Here is a 16,513-nt window from a genome sequence, read left to right as displayed (position 1 = left end):
CAGGAAACAGCACCACACAGACATGACATTGCAAGGCAGCATTTGTGAGGAACCTCAGAGGCAGGAGGAACTTCAAACCGCACCATGTCAGAAGCCTGACGCCCGTCTCCCCTCGTCAGGGCAGAAGCAGCATCCAAGTCTGAATCAGAAAAGATGCTGGAAATGATCGAGTTGGGGTTCCCACCCCGCTCTGCACCCCCTCCAGGTGACCCGTCCAGGAGGGAGCTGTGGGTCCAGGGCCTGGGTCCCAGCAACAGAACAGCTTCGTGTGTATGTTTTACGACTCAGCTCTGAGTACAGGGCCAAGGGTTAAACAAAAAGCTGTTAATGATCTAGGCCAGCTCCCTTGTTTCTAATCACAGAGAAAAGTACCCAGGGACCAAAGCAGCCCGAGCGAGGTCCCAGCACAAGACACAGGCCAGCACAAAGCAGGCTGCCCGAGCTCGCCCGCCTCTCTACCCAGCCAGTCCTCTGACACCACGTTCTTGGTCCCCAACCCCACCTCGCCCGCCATGGAAACGTGGGCTCCTCTCACCTGGAGATGGACTGGGCCCCGGTGCCAATTCCGCGCGACGCTCAGTGTCTGAAAGACACACTCAGGCACGGGGACCACAGGGGAAGAACACCCAGCACTTTCCACGCCAGGAACGAGGTCAGATTCCCTTTTCATCACTTAGAGCTGTCCTGGCACCTGAGCGTCCCGCCTGGAGCCTGACAACCCCCCAGACCCCCCCGCTGCTGTGGTTCCATGACTCGCTACTAAGGAGCCGTGAGCCCCAGCCGGGTAGCAAGGCCTCCATTTCAATGCATTTAAAACCAGCTGCCAGCCGCCTAAAGCCCACTTCCCCAAGCACCAGGAAGCAAACTCTCACCCTCCAAATTATGTAACGGTTTTATAGCATAAAAGCTCCCCGATGAACATTCCCCTCGGATGGTAAACACTGTATCTGCAAATTAACCCCAACGACTACAAGACTGCAGATTTCCACAAATACCACCTGCCCACAGAGCAGAAGCATTTCCTGAGGTAAGCTGGGTGTCTAGGGCGAGACGTGGGGGGAGCCTCTGGGGGTGCTGGGAGCTTGGCTGTTCTGATGAGGTTTCAAGTGGCCAAATGCTGCTTGGCTACGACAGCACCATGGGAGCAACCTGGGTCCACCCGGAACACCCTGGGAAGTGCAAGGTTACATCTCCAGGGACACAGCACATCTCATCTCAGCAAGGGCAGATCTCAGAGACCAGAATCCAATCTGTCCACGTCATCAGCAACTCTCTCAAGAGCATAAGGGACTCACAGGGAGCCCCACCCGGAGCAGACGGGGACGCGCCCTTCCGACCCGAGAACTGCCGCCACTCACTCAGGACTCAACCGTGACGTCATCTGAGAAGGAGACGCTCCCGCACACCGCGGCACAGAGTGTTCTCCGAAACAAGCACCTCGGAGAACAAACCCACTCACCTGCTGTGCAGCCTTGTCAGCGAGCAGTGCAAATTCAACGGACAGGCCTTTCAGCGCCTGTTTGAGGGACCCCCACGTGCTACTGTTCAGAGTGGCCCAGGAGGGGAGCGGGGTCGTGTCAGACCCCAAAGCACTGAGGAGAAAGGACACACACAGGGGAAGAGACACTCAGGCCTGGAAGCTGGGCGCGCAGCCCACCCGACGCCCCCCTCTGCCCAACAGCACACCGCCCCAGGGTGGCCGCCCTGCACATCTCCCAACCGAGACCCCTGCTACGTGAAGCACAGGAGCGCTGGGAGTCGGTCAGAAAGGCAGGATCTCGATCCACCAGGACCTGGAGCCGACTTTCGGAGAGACCCGAGGGAACGCGTGCACAGCAGGGTCGAGGCACGCAGGTCTGGGGGCAGCTGCAGAGGCCAGCATCCTGGCTCAGGCCCGGCCCCTCCTCCAGAGGAGGCAGTGTGACCAGCCGAGCACGGCCCTTCCCGGATCGGATGGACCTTTTCTCAGGTCTGATCCTGACAACGGGGGGAGCCCCTACATCTGGGAACCCCGGTGCTCTGCCTACTCTCTCCATCTCTCTTCTTTCTTCTAAATGCGATCTCGTCTCCCCAGCCCTTTCCTTCCCCTTTGGGGAAGAACGAGTCAGAACGAGAGTCATTATGATAAACACACTTTCTGCTCCAAGCCCGCCACCAAAGGCTAGAGACCCCGCCCCACACAACTGGCCCCACGGAGCCCACCAGGGTCACCTGCCTCAGCTCCTTCCCGAAGATGAGGAGGTCAGCAGCATTGTCGATGGTCCGCGACACCATCCGCTCGGCCCTGTCGCGGAGCTTGTGGAAGCTGTTGTAGATGTTGCGAATCAGCTCCCGGCTGATGGCGAACTGAGTCTGGATGTCGGCTGGGAGGAAGTCCTGACGGGGGAGGAGGGAGGAGACTGCATCACCAGACGTGAAAACCTTCCAGAAAAGACGACCAGCAGGAGGGGAAGCAACTCCGTCCACCGAGCAGGTAAACGAGCCCAGACCGCCAGGCCAGGTCACGCAGCGCCCAGCCCAGGAGCCCACTTCGTTCTCCAGCGCCTGCCCTGGACCCCCTTCTCGTCCAAAAGAGACACAGAAACCAACACCACACGCACACCACAAAAAAGACGATCTGCAAACTCGACACGATGAACGTGCGGTCCTGACTCTGCACGAGGGCCCGGCCTCTGCATTTCCTCATTTATTCCCGAAGGGTAACTCTTCACCAGCTTTACTAGTACCTACCCATTAATAGTAACTAATGTTAACTACACAATGCTTAGGAAATAAAATGAAGGTAAAGGAGTCTGTATTTTTGTACGGAGAAGTAGTTTAAGAAGAAATAACAAAAAAAAAGGTACCAAATAGCTACTTTCATCCTTTTGAGAAAGAGACCAGATTAACTAAATTTAAAAATAAACCCGTGCAACAATCAATCCCCTGAAATCCGAAAAGCTGATGACCGAGCACCCACCCATCTGATCACGAAATGCCTGAGGACACGGCACGAGGGGCCGCTGGGCCCTGTGGTTGGAGAGCGCTCAGTCACACCTGGGCCCCTCTGCCTAGGCGTTTGGGACCTTGCAGATGGCAGCCTCTCTCTCTGTTTCCTCGTCTGTAAAATGGGCGTGACACCCCCTGGGTTTCAGATCAACTGAAACAAGGGTCAAGGGAGAAAACCACGCGACCCGTCTTAGCACGATGTCCGGCACACAGTAGAGGCAAAACAACCGTCACTAACTGCTCACGTGATCACTGCTCTGGGGAAAGGATCATCAAAATCAAAAGGTACCTTGGCCCGAGCAGCCAGCTTACAGTTCATGAACTCGTCTCCCACGCACTGGGCGCATTCCTTCAACTTGTTCTGCACATCCTGCAAAAGCGAGAGAGAAACACTTGACCCTCAACCAGCCACAGAACCAGAGGCGTGAGACCAACCGAGCCACCAGAAAGCAGGGTCTCCACGTGTTGGCCTTTTTTTTGGGGGGGGGGAATGCACTGGGTCTTCATTGCTGCACACGGGCTTTCTCTAGTTGCAGCAAGCAGGGGTTACTCTTCGTTGCGGTGCGCGGGCGTCTCATTGCAGTGGCTTCTCTTGTTGCGGAGCACGGGCTCTAGGTGCACGGGCTTCAGTAGTTATGGCTCGTGGTCTCAGTAGTTGTGGTTCACGGGCTCTAGAGCGCAGGCTCAGCAGTTGTGGCACTCGGGCTTACCTGCTCCGTGGCATGTGAGATCTTCCCGGGCCAGGGCTTGAACCCGTGTCCCCTGCATTGGCAGGCAGATTCGTAACCACTGCGCCACCAGGGAAGCCCTCCGTGTGTTTGCTTTAACGTAAGTATTCTATAATCTCTTCCTGTCTCCTGTTCCATTTGTTTCCCATTGGCCTTAACCTTTGGGGTGGTCGGTCTTCCAGAGGCAGGAAAGCTCGACCTCGTGACAGGACTGCAAACTCCAGCTCTGGAGTGGAGCTCTCTCTCCAGAAAAACGGAAACTCCACCTCCAGACCAGGGACATGAGTACTTGGGACAGATGTCGGAGTCACTAGATCCTGGAAGGTCCCACGTGGGGCACAGAGACAGGGACTGAAGTCTCCTTCCTTCCTATGATCAGACCCATGGGGTCAGGGCCCCCAGAGCCCTGGGAGAGCTGATGGCAGAGAAAGGGCAGCACTTGTGTCCCAAGCCCTGGCTCTGAGCTCTGCCCTCTTGAAGGGAGGCTCCCTGGCAAAGCTGAGCCTTAAGACGAACCCCACAGAGAGCCACGGAGGATACAGGCAGAGACCCTAACGCGCAGCTGTGTGTGGGTAAAGGAATCGTAACATCTCAGAGATGCCTTGAAGAGCATCTGTCCCAATTCCCTCATTTTACCAAGAAGCAAATGGTGCTGGGAGGCCCAGGGACAGGCATCTCTGGAGCCTGACGCCACTCGGCTTCTGCAGCAGCTCGCCCTCCCACCACCCTCCCTCTGCCTGGAGCTGAGCGTAGCTCCCTCGTCCCACCACATCCCTCTGCTGTGGTAAAGATCCCAGGTCTACAGAAGTCTGTCCAGCCCCAGGGTTCGAAAGACCCGCCCTCCCAGCTCAAGGGCAGAAGGCCGCAGCATGCATTCCCTGGATGTCTGGACCGGGTCCCATAAAAGGGGCAGACCGACAGGCCCCCCGGGCATCGCAGAGTGAAAGGCCACAGTGTCTCTGGGGTCAAAGGCCCCTTTGGCCTCCAGGGAGAGAGAGGTAAAGGAGGCGGCCAGGCTCGTGTGGAATCCACCTCTGCGTCTCTGCGCCCGCATCTTCCCACGGCCGGTGAGGGCGCGTCTGTCCCACCGCAGGCCACGTGGGGCGTCCCCGCTGGGGCCCCCTCCGCCCACCCCAACAAGGAGAGGGTCCCTCGGGGAAGCCTCCCCGCCTCCGAAGAGCTCAGCCCTGGGCACACGGGGCCGTCCGGGCGGCGCGTCGTCGGGCTGTGCCTCGGCGTCCTGACAGACCAGGACGGCCTGACGGCAGCCTGGAGGACGGCGCTGCTGCTCCAACGTCGCGCCGGAGCCAAGGCCCGCACAGAGCTCACTCCCCAGGACACACGGCCACCCTGCAGCTCGGCCGGGGAGACTCAGCGGGCGCTCCCCGCGGCACCGAGCTCAACCCAGCCTTCCTTTTGTTTTATTTTTTTATTTTGGCCGCACCGCACAGCATACAGGATCCTGGTTCCCCGACCAGGGACGGAACCTGCTCTCCTGCGGTGGAAGGGCGGAGCCTCACCCGCTGGACTGCCAGGGAAGCCCTCAGCCTTCTTTCTTAAGTGAATGCACATTCCCATCTGGAGTCGCCAGCCTGCCTGTCAACCCTCCAAACCACACAGGCTCCTGTGTGTCAGCTTCAAACCCTCAGAGACTGCGCTGAAAGCCACCCCTTCCACACAAAACCCTGCGACGTCGGAACCGGGATGCCTCTTAGAATCGTGCTCAACCTGTTACCTTGGGAGAATATAAGTCATATCTGTGTTTGTCCCATGGAACTAGATTCTGTCATGGCCCCCAAACAAGGGGATTAAGGGGAGAGCACGAAACAAAAGCAAATTTAAGAATGAAAATAAGTGGGACTGCTGTGGGCCTGGGTTGGATCCCTGGTTGGGGAACTAGGACCCCACAAGCCGCGCGGCGCGGCCGAAAAAAATAAGAATGAAAATAAGACCCGGGGAGCTTCAGGCCGCTGCACGCGGACAGCTGTGCGGCAGGTACTCACGGGGCCACTGAAGGACAGGAAGAGCTTGAGAACAACGTCCTCGGAGAAGGGCGGGTGCCGGGCCACCAGGTTGATGAAGCGCTTCAGTGCTCTCCTCCGGGCCTCGATGAACTCCCTGTCGGCTGGACGCAGAACACGGAGTGACCACACGGAGCGACCTCGCTCTCAGTGCCCAACGCCTCCCACGCGGAGAGCTCTCCGAGCCACAGGGCCAGCCGGGGGCACTGGACACGGACCACAGGCTGCAGAAGGCGCACCAGACCCCCAGCTCCGCGCCCTGCCGCCTACGGACACGCCCGGTCCGGGATCTGCTGAGGAAAACCACACAGCCCGCTGGCTTTACTCAGTGGCGTTGGGCCCCTCGCTGTGATCCCTTTCTGCTGCTGCTCTCTACGAACAAGCGGGTTTTCCTGAACTCATGTATTAATTTGACCCAGTTTTCCTGTTCACATCACTCATTACTCACTCTCCAATTGTGAACTGCTTTCGTTTGGGTCACGTATTTTCACTCCAAGGGCAAAGAAAGTCCAAGTGTACAATGATGCACTGAGAGTGTTTAAATCTGACCACAAATAAAAATGGGATTCAAAGTATTATTTTTAAATTATTGAAAAAAAGCTGGAAGAGGATCTCCCCCCTCGAGGCCACCAGGACCCCGTCCATTGAAGGCTACATTTTCCTTAAGGCTGAGTCACACGACCAAGCATTGCACGACAGCTTCCAGGTCCTAAACCCTACCCGCACCCAATCAGCCTTGATGCCTGGACTGCACTAAGCAGCCACCTTGCTCCCGAAGTATTTCCAGCTCCTGCCCTCAGCATCCTTCCCCTTCCGCGTGATAGTGTCTGTTCCACGTGCTCAGGTGGGGCAAAAAGAAAACGACACTATCAGACTCTGATCTAGTCAGAGACCAGTGAGCGCGCAAGCACTTCAGGACGGTGGAAAGCGGCAGAAAATCGACGGTCAGCCTTGGGTACTTGCCTTCGGATCGGGTTTCATCTAGAATCTGAGCAAAGGGCTGTGGGTGAAGATCAACGAGACCTGAGAGGAGGCCTCAGCTGCCTCCCGCACTCTGGAACCCTGGGAGAGACGGGCCAGTGCAGGGGCCCGGGGACACCTGTGATCCCTCACCTAGCCCCAGGTAATTGCCGGTGAAGCATGAAGATGAGACAGCCATCTGCTATCGTTTTCATCTCCTTTGAGATGCAGGTTAGATCACTGGGCTGACATTCACTTCTGTTCTCTCGCAGAACACGTTACACTATGGTGGTACCCACTGCTCTCCCAGAGCCGGCGTCCCCCCCTCAGGAGCCCCAGGACGCCTGGCCTCTGCCCTCTGGGAAGGAGAACTGGGGTTCACTCCTTCTCCCCTGCAGAAGGGGGCACTTCCCCACGTGTCAGTTATCGAGCAGGAGGCTCACGTAGCTAAGGGCACCAGGTGATGTCACCGTCCCGTTCCAGACCTGGGCTCTAAGCCACAGCTGCGCCCAGACCCCCCAGGGGCTGGGGCTGCACCACAGCCCTGCTACCGTCCCATCCCTGCTGGGCAGAGGGCCAGAGGAAGACGGGCCACGAGTGGAGAGTGGCGTCCATCACGGAGCCAGGACCTCAGCACAGGGCGGGGGGACCCCACCCCCCTACGCCCCCTGGCCACCAGCAAACCCAGCTTTACCTCCCAGCATCCTCTTGGGCGGGAGGGCCGGCACCATGCGGTACGGGAACTTCTGCAGCAGCATCTCGTGGAAGACCACGAAGTCATTGTACCGTCGATACACGCAGGACTTGAAGCGCTGCAAGAGAAGAGGTTCGGAGCTCAGTAGAAACCCTCACACTTCACGGCTTCCCCTTGCACCACTAAATAGAACCTGTGGAAATAACAGGACTAAGTTCCTCACCTTCTCTCACCAGGCCTTTACCAGAAGGAGAAATCCTCCATGTCCTTGATGGATGGAAATACAACTTTTAAACACTGCATAGCTCTAACTGTGTATTTAATTAAGCGCCTATTATTCTGGACCTTCTGAACAAGACGAGTCTCCTTACAGGAGTTTTCACCTGTTTGGCAGCATCCCTCCTCCCCCTAGGTATCACGTGGGAATACCTTTGAGGGTACGTCCTCAACACACACTTTCAAACCGTGCTAACACAGCAGCACTGCGCCTCCTGAAACAGACCCAACCGCCTGAAGGCAGACCGAACGCCGAACGCGGAGACTGAAACACAGCAGACATGCAACTCAGATGAAAGTGCAGACAGAGTCCACCGAGAGCCCGCCCTTGGTAGACCCGCAGCTCCCACAGGATGAGCACCCCGTCCAGGGCAGCCTCACAGGGGTCGCACATAAGAGCTCTCACAAGAGCCAGCACGAGCAGCGACCTCTAAGATTAACGACGTTACACTAGTCACTCATTAACATCGCTGACTGGAAAAAGCCAGCCTGAGATGGTGACATACTGTGTGGTTCCAATGACACAACACTCAGGAAAAGGCAAAGCTACGGGGACGGTGAAACATCAGTGGTGTCTGGGGGGGGGGGGGGTGAAGGGGGCGGAGCACAGGGGACGCTCAGGGCAGTGAAGCTACACTGCGTGATTCTGCAACAGGGGACCAAACCCAGAGGATGCCCAAGAGTAACGAGCGTGACCCCTCATGTCAACTCTGGACTCTGGGTGACAAGGACGTGTCTATGACAAATGCACCAGCTGGCGGGGGCGTTGACAGTGGGAGGAGGGGAAGATGGGAAATCTGTTCCTTCAGCTCAATACTGCTGTGAACCTAAAAACACCTCCCAAGAAACAAAAAAGCTAAATACACTACACGAAGGACAAGTATGAAGCCACGTGTGTCCACCTCCGGCGGGCATCGTGCCACGTCTGCACCAACTCCAGCAAGCATGCCAGCAGGGGGCACAGCCCGAGGAGCCCCACGGCCCAGGAGCCACCCCCGCGGTCCTAACATTAGCGGGCCGGCCCCTCCACGCACGTTGCAGGAGGTGACCTGGGCAAAACGGCCCCCTTCTAAAAATGTTCGTTACGAGCTCATCAGTTTACTTCAGAAGCGGGCAGTTTAATGAGACTGAAGATAAGGCCACTCTCACAGAAGAGCAGCTTGTCACACGTGCGGGGCGCCCGGCCCGTGGGCGACGGGGCGCCAGAGGAGGCGCCGGAGCCTCCTTTCTCACCGCGGCCGAGGAGGCCAGACAGCGGCAATGCCAGACGGCCACGCTGTCCCCGGAACACGCGAGGGCCTCCTTCCCTCCCTGCCCTCTGCCCTCCCCCTTGGCAGTGGCACCGACCAGCGTCAGAGCGAAGTTTACTCCCAGATTTCTGTCATCCTGGCTTTAAAACACAACGAAACAAAAATGCAGTGATTCTCGATTCGCACGGAACACGGCAAACGGCGTCCGCGACGGGGAACGTCCCGGGTTCCGAACACGCGCCTTTCTCCCTGCGATGACGGTCGTGATGCTTTCCCAGCCCAAGCCCAGCAGCGCTGCTGCCTGAGCCTGTGACCCGGGCAGCTCTCCGTGGCGGGGGCAGCACTGACCCTGCGAATCTGCCCCCCCGCCACACACGCACGGGTGCTCTTAGCTCGCCGATGACTTAATCCCCAGGATAAAGAATAAAAGCTCCCATCAAAACGTATCCTAACTGAACCGAGATAACAGGCGAATGGACAAAAAGATAAAGCTGCAGATGCCACAGGGCTCTACGCGCCCAGCCAGCCCCAGGGCCAGGCGTCTGGCATCAATGAACTCTGCTTTCAGGGGTGCCCCTAGCAGAGACAGCAGCACCATTTGGGGGATGAGCCACACACACTTGACTCGGGGTGTGGAGCCCACATTCTGTGGGGTCCACACTGTCACCCCCGCGGACATCCCAGCACTGCGAGACCGCCCTAGGCTGGCCCGTCCGGGGCTCGCGCTCCGGAGCCCGACCGAGCGTCTTGAGAGGCAGGATCCCAGAGCTCCGGCGGCGAGCGCGGGCAGGGCCGCTGGGGGGCGGCCGCAGAGGCAAGCACGCTGGGGGACCTGCCCGCCACTGTGGGTCTTCCCGGCGGCCCTCCCCCTCCCACCACCTCCGCCCCCCACTGCATGCCGCAGGTACCTGGCTGGAAACCTCATACTCCACGTGCTTGAGGAAGAGGCCCTTCTTCTCGGGGATGAGCTCCACCTGCACGGCGTCCCTGGCCAGCAGCTCCTGCAGCGTGAGCGACAACAGCAGTGGGTTCCCCGGCGGCATCTGCATCCGACTGGAGTCCGGGGCCTTCGGCTCGCTGACCTGGAGCACTGGTGAGTCTGCAGGAGACAAGGTGAGCGCAGCTGCTCAGACAGGGAGGCCGCCCCGCAGACGCCGCCTGCTGGCTCAGCACGTGGACTCCGGCCACGTCACCCAGCCAAACCCCATCCTGGCCCCGGCGACGCTCATTCATTCAGGCTGGGGGTCCACTCAGGGCCACGTCCTCCTCTCTCATAAACCACCACGCCATGAATCAGCAAGCACGCCCACATGTCCAGGACCGGGCAAGTCTAGTTTTCAACTTGGGCAGAGAAAAAGAAGTGAAATATTTACAAGTTATGTGCAAAAATAGAGTCCTCCTTTTCTCCAGAGTCAAGAAAACGGTTAAAACAGAGAAATGGGCCATCCGATCTTCTACACGTGCCGGCATTTCCAGACGCAGAGCACACTGCGTTCCCGCCACCACAATCATTGTGATGTGTGAGGACCTGCATGCTCGCTTGAGCTAGAGCTCCTGCTCCCACAGATCAAAGCATTAAGCCCTACAACTTCAGCTCCTTAGACACAAGAAGTCACCCACGTATTGTTCACAGGACAGGGAAAGACAACTCAGAGATTTTGTATCTAACAGCCTGCCAACAAACACAGAAACCCTGTTAAAAGGTCAGTTTGGTTTTTAGTACAGAGAAGAGTTTAGAACTTTAAAGAAAAAAAGGTTCTTTTCAGTTAAAAAAAGAAGGTTAAGGTATCCCTTGGGGGAAAAAGGTCTCATTCCAAGTAACACTGCTATAAACATAGAACAAAGGGTAGATCACATTTCTCCACCTTCTCAATTTTCTACAACGTCATTGTATCACTTTTTATGATTTACTTCTTAAAGTAATTCTTCAGTGCAAGATTCTGGTTTACATTCTAATACAGATTAATGACCAGATTTTTTCATCTGTGAAATCACTCAGCATTTTAGGATTTAACATATAGCTGCCTTGAACTGACCTTAAAGATTAAAAGAAAATAAACAAGGGCTTAGCTTGTATCTGGGAACCCCCAAGGGCCTCAAAACTCCATACAAAAACTAAATGTCGGGCTTCCCTGGTGGCGCAGTGGTTAAGAATCCGCCTGCCAGTGCAGGGGACAAGGGTTCGAGCCCTGGTCTGGAAGATCCCACATGCCACGGAGCAACTAAGCCCGTGCACCACAACTACTTAGCCTGAGCTCTAGAGCCCCTGAGCCACAACTACTGAGCCCACGTGCCACAACTACTGAAGCCCACATGCCTAGAGCCCTGCGCTCCACAACGAAGAGTAGCCCCGGCTCGCCGCAACTACAGAAAGCCCACACACAGCAACGAAGACCCCACGCAGCCAAAAATAAATAAATAAATAAATAAATGAAAACACTAAATGCCATGTGCTCTAAGGCAGGCTGCTCTCAAGTGAGGGCATATGTCCCAGGGTCGCGACGATCCACCAAGTGCAGGAAGAAGGTATTAGCGGCTCTACTTGTATTTTCTTTACTTTTTTGAATTGTTTCATTGCACTTGTATTTTCTGTCTCTTCCTTTTTAATTTACATCACAATGTACATAAGAGTAGTAGAGTGTAGTACGTGCATACAAGTTACTAAACCATGCATATGTATAAATTGTGTACGTGTGTGTCAGTGTGCGTACAGGTGTTGCATGTGGGGGTGTGTGCGTGTGTGAGTCTGAATATGAGGTGTGTGTCTATGTTTAAGTGTGTATGTGTACATGTGTGCACACATGTATGAGCGTGTGTACATAAGTGTCTGTATATGAAGTGTGTATATGGGGGGTGTCCCCAACTGGCAGTCCCCAATACCTAATGACTAAGAATGTGTGGAGACCACAGCTCTAGAAGGTACCTGTTCTCCGAAGTCATCCCAAGAGCCCAGCCCCTTTCCATGTAAAAATATTTTTACATGGAAAGGGGCCTTAAAGCTGTCTTTACCCAGTCTCCTCGGGGGCCACGGAAATCCTCAAGGAGCCAACAAGCGTTTCTTAAGTACCAGCTCCAGGGAACACGGTGATGAATAAGACAGGGTCCCTGAGCTCATTAATTCATCCACACAGAAAACAGCTGTGTCCACCATTGCCAGGCACAATCTATAAATATCCAAACTCTGGGGAGAGTGGGAATCAGCCCACGATAACCCTAAGAGCGCCCTGAGACTCAGGACACAGCCCCAGGGCGCAAACTCCGGAAGGGCAGGGATCCGCTCAGCTCTGTTCTCAGGTATGTCCCGGCGAGGGGAGCCTGGCACACGACGGGGGCTCGAGGAATGTTTGCTGAGTGACTATTTACTGTTATTTATTGTATTTCCAGGAGGGAAATACAGCACCTCTGGGGAAAAGCGAAATCTTAACTAGAGCACAGAATATGTGGAAAAACAGGAAACAATAAAGCTAAAAAGGTAATGGGGGAGAATATTTTTATCGGAGAAAATATGTGCAAATCATACATCTGATAAAGGACTTATATCTGGAATATACAAAGAACTTACAACTCAGTAAAAACACAGACAAATAATCCAATTTAAAAATGGGCAAAGGGTTTACATAGACATTTCTCCAAAGATGTACAAATGGCCAGGAAGTACAGAAAAAAATGCTCGACGTCACTAACCGTCATGGAAATGCAAATCACAGCCACACTAAGATGATGCCCTATGTTGACTCCAATTAAAAAAACAACAAAAAAAAGACTACATTGTGCGCTGGTGAGGATGTGGAAAACCCTCACATATGCTGGCCGGTGTGCAAATGGTGCAGCTGCCTTCAGAAACGGTCTAGCAGTTCCTCAGAATGTTAGAAATAGAGTTACTCTATGACCCAGCAGCTCCACTCCTAGGTATACACTCAGGAGGAATGAACGTGTGTGTCCACACAAAGACCTGTATACAAACGTCCACGGCAGCATGATTCATAAGAGCCAAAGAGGAAAAACCCAGATGTCCATCAACTGATGAATGGATAAACAAAAGCGGTCTATGCACACGACGGAATATTATTCAGCATGGACACATTCATGCTACACCATGGATGAACCCTGAAGACATGATAGCAAGTGAAAAGCCGCCAGTCATAAAAGACCACATATGGGATGATTCCATCTACCTGAAACACCCAGTAGAGGCCAACCCACAGAAGCAGACAGTAGCTTAGTGCTTGCATGCGGCTGGGGCGAGGGTGGGGGGGTGCAGGGCACGGAGGGGATGGGGGGAGGTGGGAGTGACTGGTGAAGAGGCGCGATAAAATGTTCTCAAATCGACTACGGCGATGGTTGCGCAACTGTAAATATACTAGAGACCACCGTATTACACGCTTCAAATGAGTAAACCGCCTGGCACGTAAATGATATCTCTATAAACTCTTTAAGTATAAAAGGTAGGCGACATCAATAAGAAAGGCAGAGTAAGGACCGCCAAAAATCCTCTCCTCCACAAAAGCAACGAGGACACTAGCAAAATCGTCAGAAATCAGCTTTTTCAAAACACTGCGAAGTGACTGAAGGTTTGTGGCAATCCAGGGTACAATTATTGATGCGATAATTAGTTAAGTCAAAATGAGGTCAGAGTGGAGTGGGGCGGCCTTCATCCAATATGACCGGAGTTTTTATAAGAGGAAGAGACCACATGAAGACACAGACACATGGACACACAGACAGGAGGCCACAGGACGGCAGAGGCTGAGGAGCTGCACCTGCAGACCCAGGAACGCCCAGGATGGCTGGCCACCGCCAGGAGCTAGAAGAGGCGGGAAGAATCCACCCCGACAGGCTCCAGAGGAAGCATGACCCTGCTGGCACCTTGACTTCAACCTTCTGGCCTCCACAACTGTGGGACAAGACATTTCTGTTGTTTTAAGCCACCCACTCTGTGGTGCTTTCTTACAGCAGCCCCAGGAAACTCACACTATAAACTTTACAGAATTAGTCCAGAAAGGTTGTTAAACAAACAAGCTACAACAGAGAGCAACAACACCTTGGAGGGAAAACTGATTTCCTGAGATGCTACATTATTTTTTTTTTAACATTTATTTTTGGGCTGCATTGGGTCTTCGTTGCTGCATGAGGGCTTTCTCTAGTTGCAGCGAGCTAGGGCTACACTTTGCTGCAGTGGGCAGGCTTCTCATTGTGGTGGCTTCTCTTATTGTGGAGCACGGGCTCTAGGCACGTGGGCTTCAGTAGTTGTGGCACACGCACTCAGTAGTTGTGGCGCACGGGCTCTAGAGCGCAGGCTCAGTAGTTGTGGCACACGGGCTTAGTTGCTTCGCTGCACGTGGGATCTTCCCGGACCAGGGCTGGAACCCGTGTCCCCTGCATTGGCAGGCGGATTCTCAACCACTGCGCGACCAGGGAAGTACCAGCTACACTATTTAAATGGTCCAGTCTTCAACAAAAGTCTCTAAGACATGCAAAGAAACAAGAAGGTAGTACCAAAGGGTGGGGGGGGGGGCACACACAACAGAAACTGTCCTTGAAAAAGCCTAGGTACTGAACCTATTAAGGACCTTAAATCAGCTATTTGAAATACGTTCAAAGGACTAAAGGGAACCATCTCTAAAGAACTAAGGGAAAGTATGAGAACAACACCTCACTCACAGGGAATATCAATAAACAGACAGAAATTATTAAAAAAAAGAAACATAAAAATTCTGGAGCTGAAAAGTTCAATAGCTGAAAAATTCACCAGAGTCACAACAGCAGATCTGAGTGAGCAGAAAGAAGAACCAGCAAACCTGAGGTTGGGCCAATTGAGATTGTTTTTTCCAGTCTGATGGACAGAAAGGAAAAAGGATGCAGAAACACGAACCGCTCCTCAGAGACGTGTGGGACACGCCAAGCAGACCAGCATAATCGTAACAAAAATCCCCAAAGGAGAAAGGTTGAGAGAGCACGCTTGAATAAGTAATGGCCAAGTGTGATGTAAATAACCCAAGAACTCAAAAGATCCCAACTAGGATAAACTGAAGAGATCCACACTTGGACCCATCATAATGAAACCGTTCAAACTGTACAATGAGAAAACCCTGAAAGCAACAGGAGAGAAATGACTCGCTAGACGGTTATAAATATGGGAGCTGTAACTCCCACGGCAATCACCTAGAAAATAACCCCCAAAAAGTATAATAGCCAAAACTATGTGGGAACGTAAATGGAACACTAGAAAATACTTATTTAATGTAGAAGAAAGCTGTAACAGAAGAACGGAGGAAGACTTCAATTAATGGGGGAAGATCACTGGGAGAGCACCGGGGTCTCTATTAACATTTTTATGTAAGATAAAAACTCACACATGCTCAATAGAGAAAATTTATGATTTTCCTGATGATTAAAATAATGTCCCAAGACAGAATGTAAGCTCAGTAATGATTACCCAATGATCACATGCTGCTGAGAAATGCGAACTCTGATCGCCGGAGGGTTTAAAAGACAACTCAAAAGACACATTTTAAACCAGAGACATTACTCTCAACCACCTTGAGAACAACCCCTTTGCAGAAGTTTCAATCACAAGAAAGCCACCATCCCAAACATCAATTTACTAAACTAAGACACCCATATTTTCAAAGAAAAAAAAAACTGAAGAGCAAAAAAGAAGGGAAAAAGGCCATTTCAGACAGGCCGCACTGTCATGTGATGGACCACAGGCTGATGAAAGGGCAGGAATGCAGGGAGGAGATTCTGGTTGACCCAGGGTGTCATGCCAAGGTCACCGGCAGGACTTATCAAATGGAGCCTCCTATGCCAGTTTAAGCAGCCCCATGAGACCAGGGCCTGGAAGAGGCACCGTCCCCCAAGCCAGCCCCTCAGAGATGAAACAGCTCGGACGAGAGGCCAGCCAGGCCCCTGATGAACGGTGGTGGGCAAAGGCTGGCTCTGACCTCAGACGTCCCCAGCAGTGTGGCTGGCGAGTGACAGCCTCTGAGCTTTCCAACAGGCCTCTCCAAGGGTGTTCCCTCCAAACTTTCCAGTACAAAACTACTCTACCATGGGGTGCCCTGGAGTCGGAAGCCCCGGCCTTGAAAAGCCACCCACTGTCCTGACACTGGGCCAGGAAGCAGCGCTCAGACCCGCAGGCTGAGAATCGGGCTAACGCCGGCCCACACGGATGGCCCTTGTGGGCACAGAACGAGACAGCAGAGCTCAGATAACCAGCTCCCCGACACATTCGGCAACCCTTGGCTCCAGCCCAGACCTCATGTGTTCCAATCCCAAGAGAGTCTCTACGTCTGCTGAGTAAAACGTAGCACGTGCTCCCCCACGACAACAGGTGTCGGGCCCTTGGCTCTGGGCTGGCCCACGGGTCAGGGCCTCACGCTCCCCTCCTCTCTGGATATCTCGCTCCGCCGGCTCCAGGGTGACAGTGACAAGGAGCTGCATCACTCCCAGGCCAGCCACCAGCGCACTGTGTGACCCCAAGCCACACAGCATGGAAAGGGAAACAGCCAGCTAGAGTATCTATCTGACACCCATTCAGCTCTGAGATTCTGCGATTCTCCAAGTCGGTTATCCACAAATCAAAGCAATGAAGCT

The 16,513-nt window shown here is 54.0% G+C and overlaps 1 protein-coding gene across 2 annotated transcripts in view; it reads right to left on the bottom strand.

Annotated features, from left to right (window-relative positions):
• SNX8 (sorting nexin 8) overlaps positions 1 to 16,513 on the bottom strand; it is a 39,161-nt gene that overhangs the window by 6,137 nt on the left and 16,511 nt on the right. For both annotated transcript variants that reach the window (XM_060032540.1, XM_060032542.1), the window contains exons 2-7: positions 9,826 to 10,016; positions 7,392 to 7,509; positions 5,720 to 5,841; positions 3,278 to 3,358; positions 2,216 to 2,376; positions 1,460 to 1,592 (exon numbers count right to left, since the gene is read on the bottom strand). In XM_060032540.1, coding sequence (XP_059888523.1) covers positions 1,460 to 1,592; positions 2,216 to 2,376; positions 3,278 to 3,358; positions 5,720 to 5,841; positions 7,392 to 7,509; positions 9,826 to 10,016 — 806 coding nt within the window. The remainder of the gene's footprint in view (positions 1 to 1,459; positions 1,593 to 2,215; positions 2,377 to 3,277; positions 3,359 to 5,719; positions 5,842 to 7,391; positions 7,510 to 9,825; positions 10,017 to 16,513) is intronic.

Source organism: Delphinus delphis, chromosome 15 (genome assembly GCF_949987515.2).
Source record: "Delphinus delphis chromosome 15, mDelDel1.2, whole genome shotgun sequence".
Taxonomy (NCBI): Eukaryota; Metazoa; Chordata; class Mammalia; order Artiodactyla; family Delphinidae; genus Delphinus; species Delphinus delphis.
The sequence above is the reverse complement of the archived record's forward strand: the minus strand, read 5'-3'. Positions and strand labels throughout refer to the sequence as shown.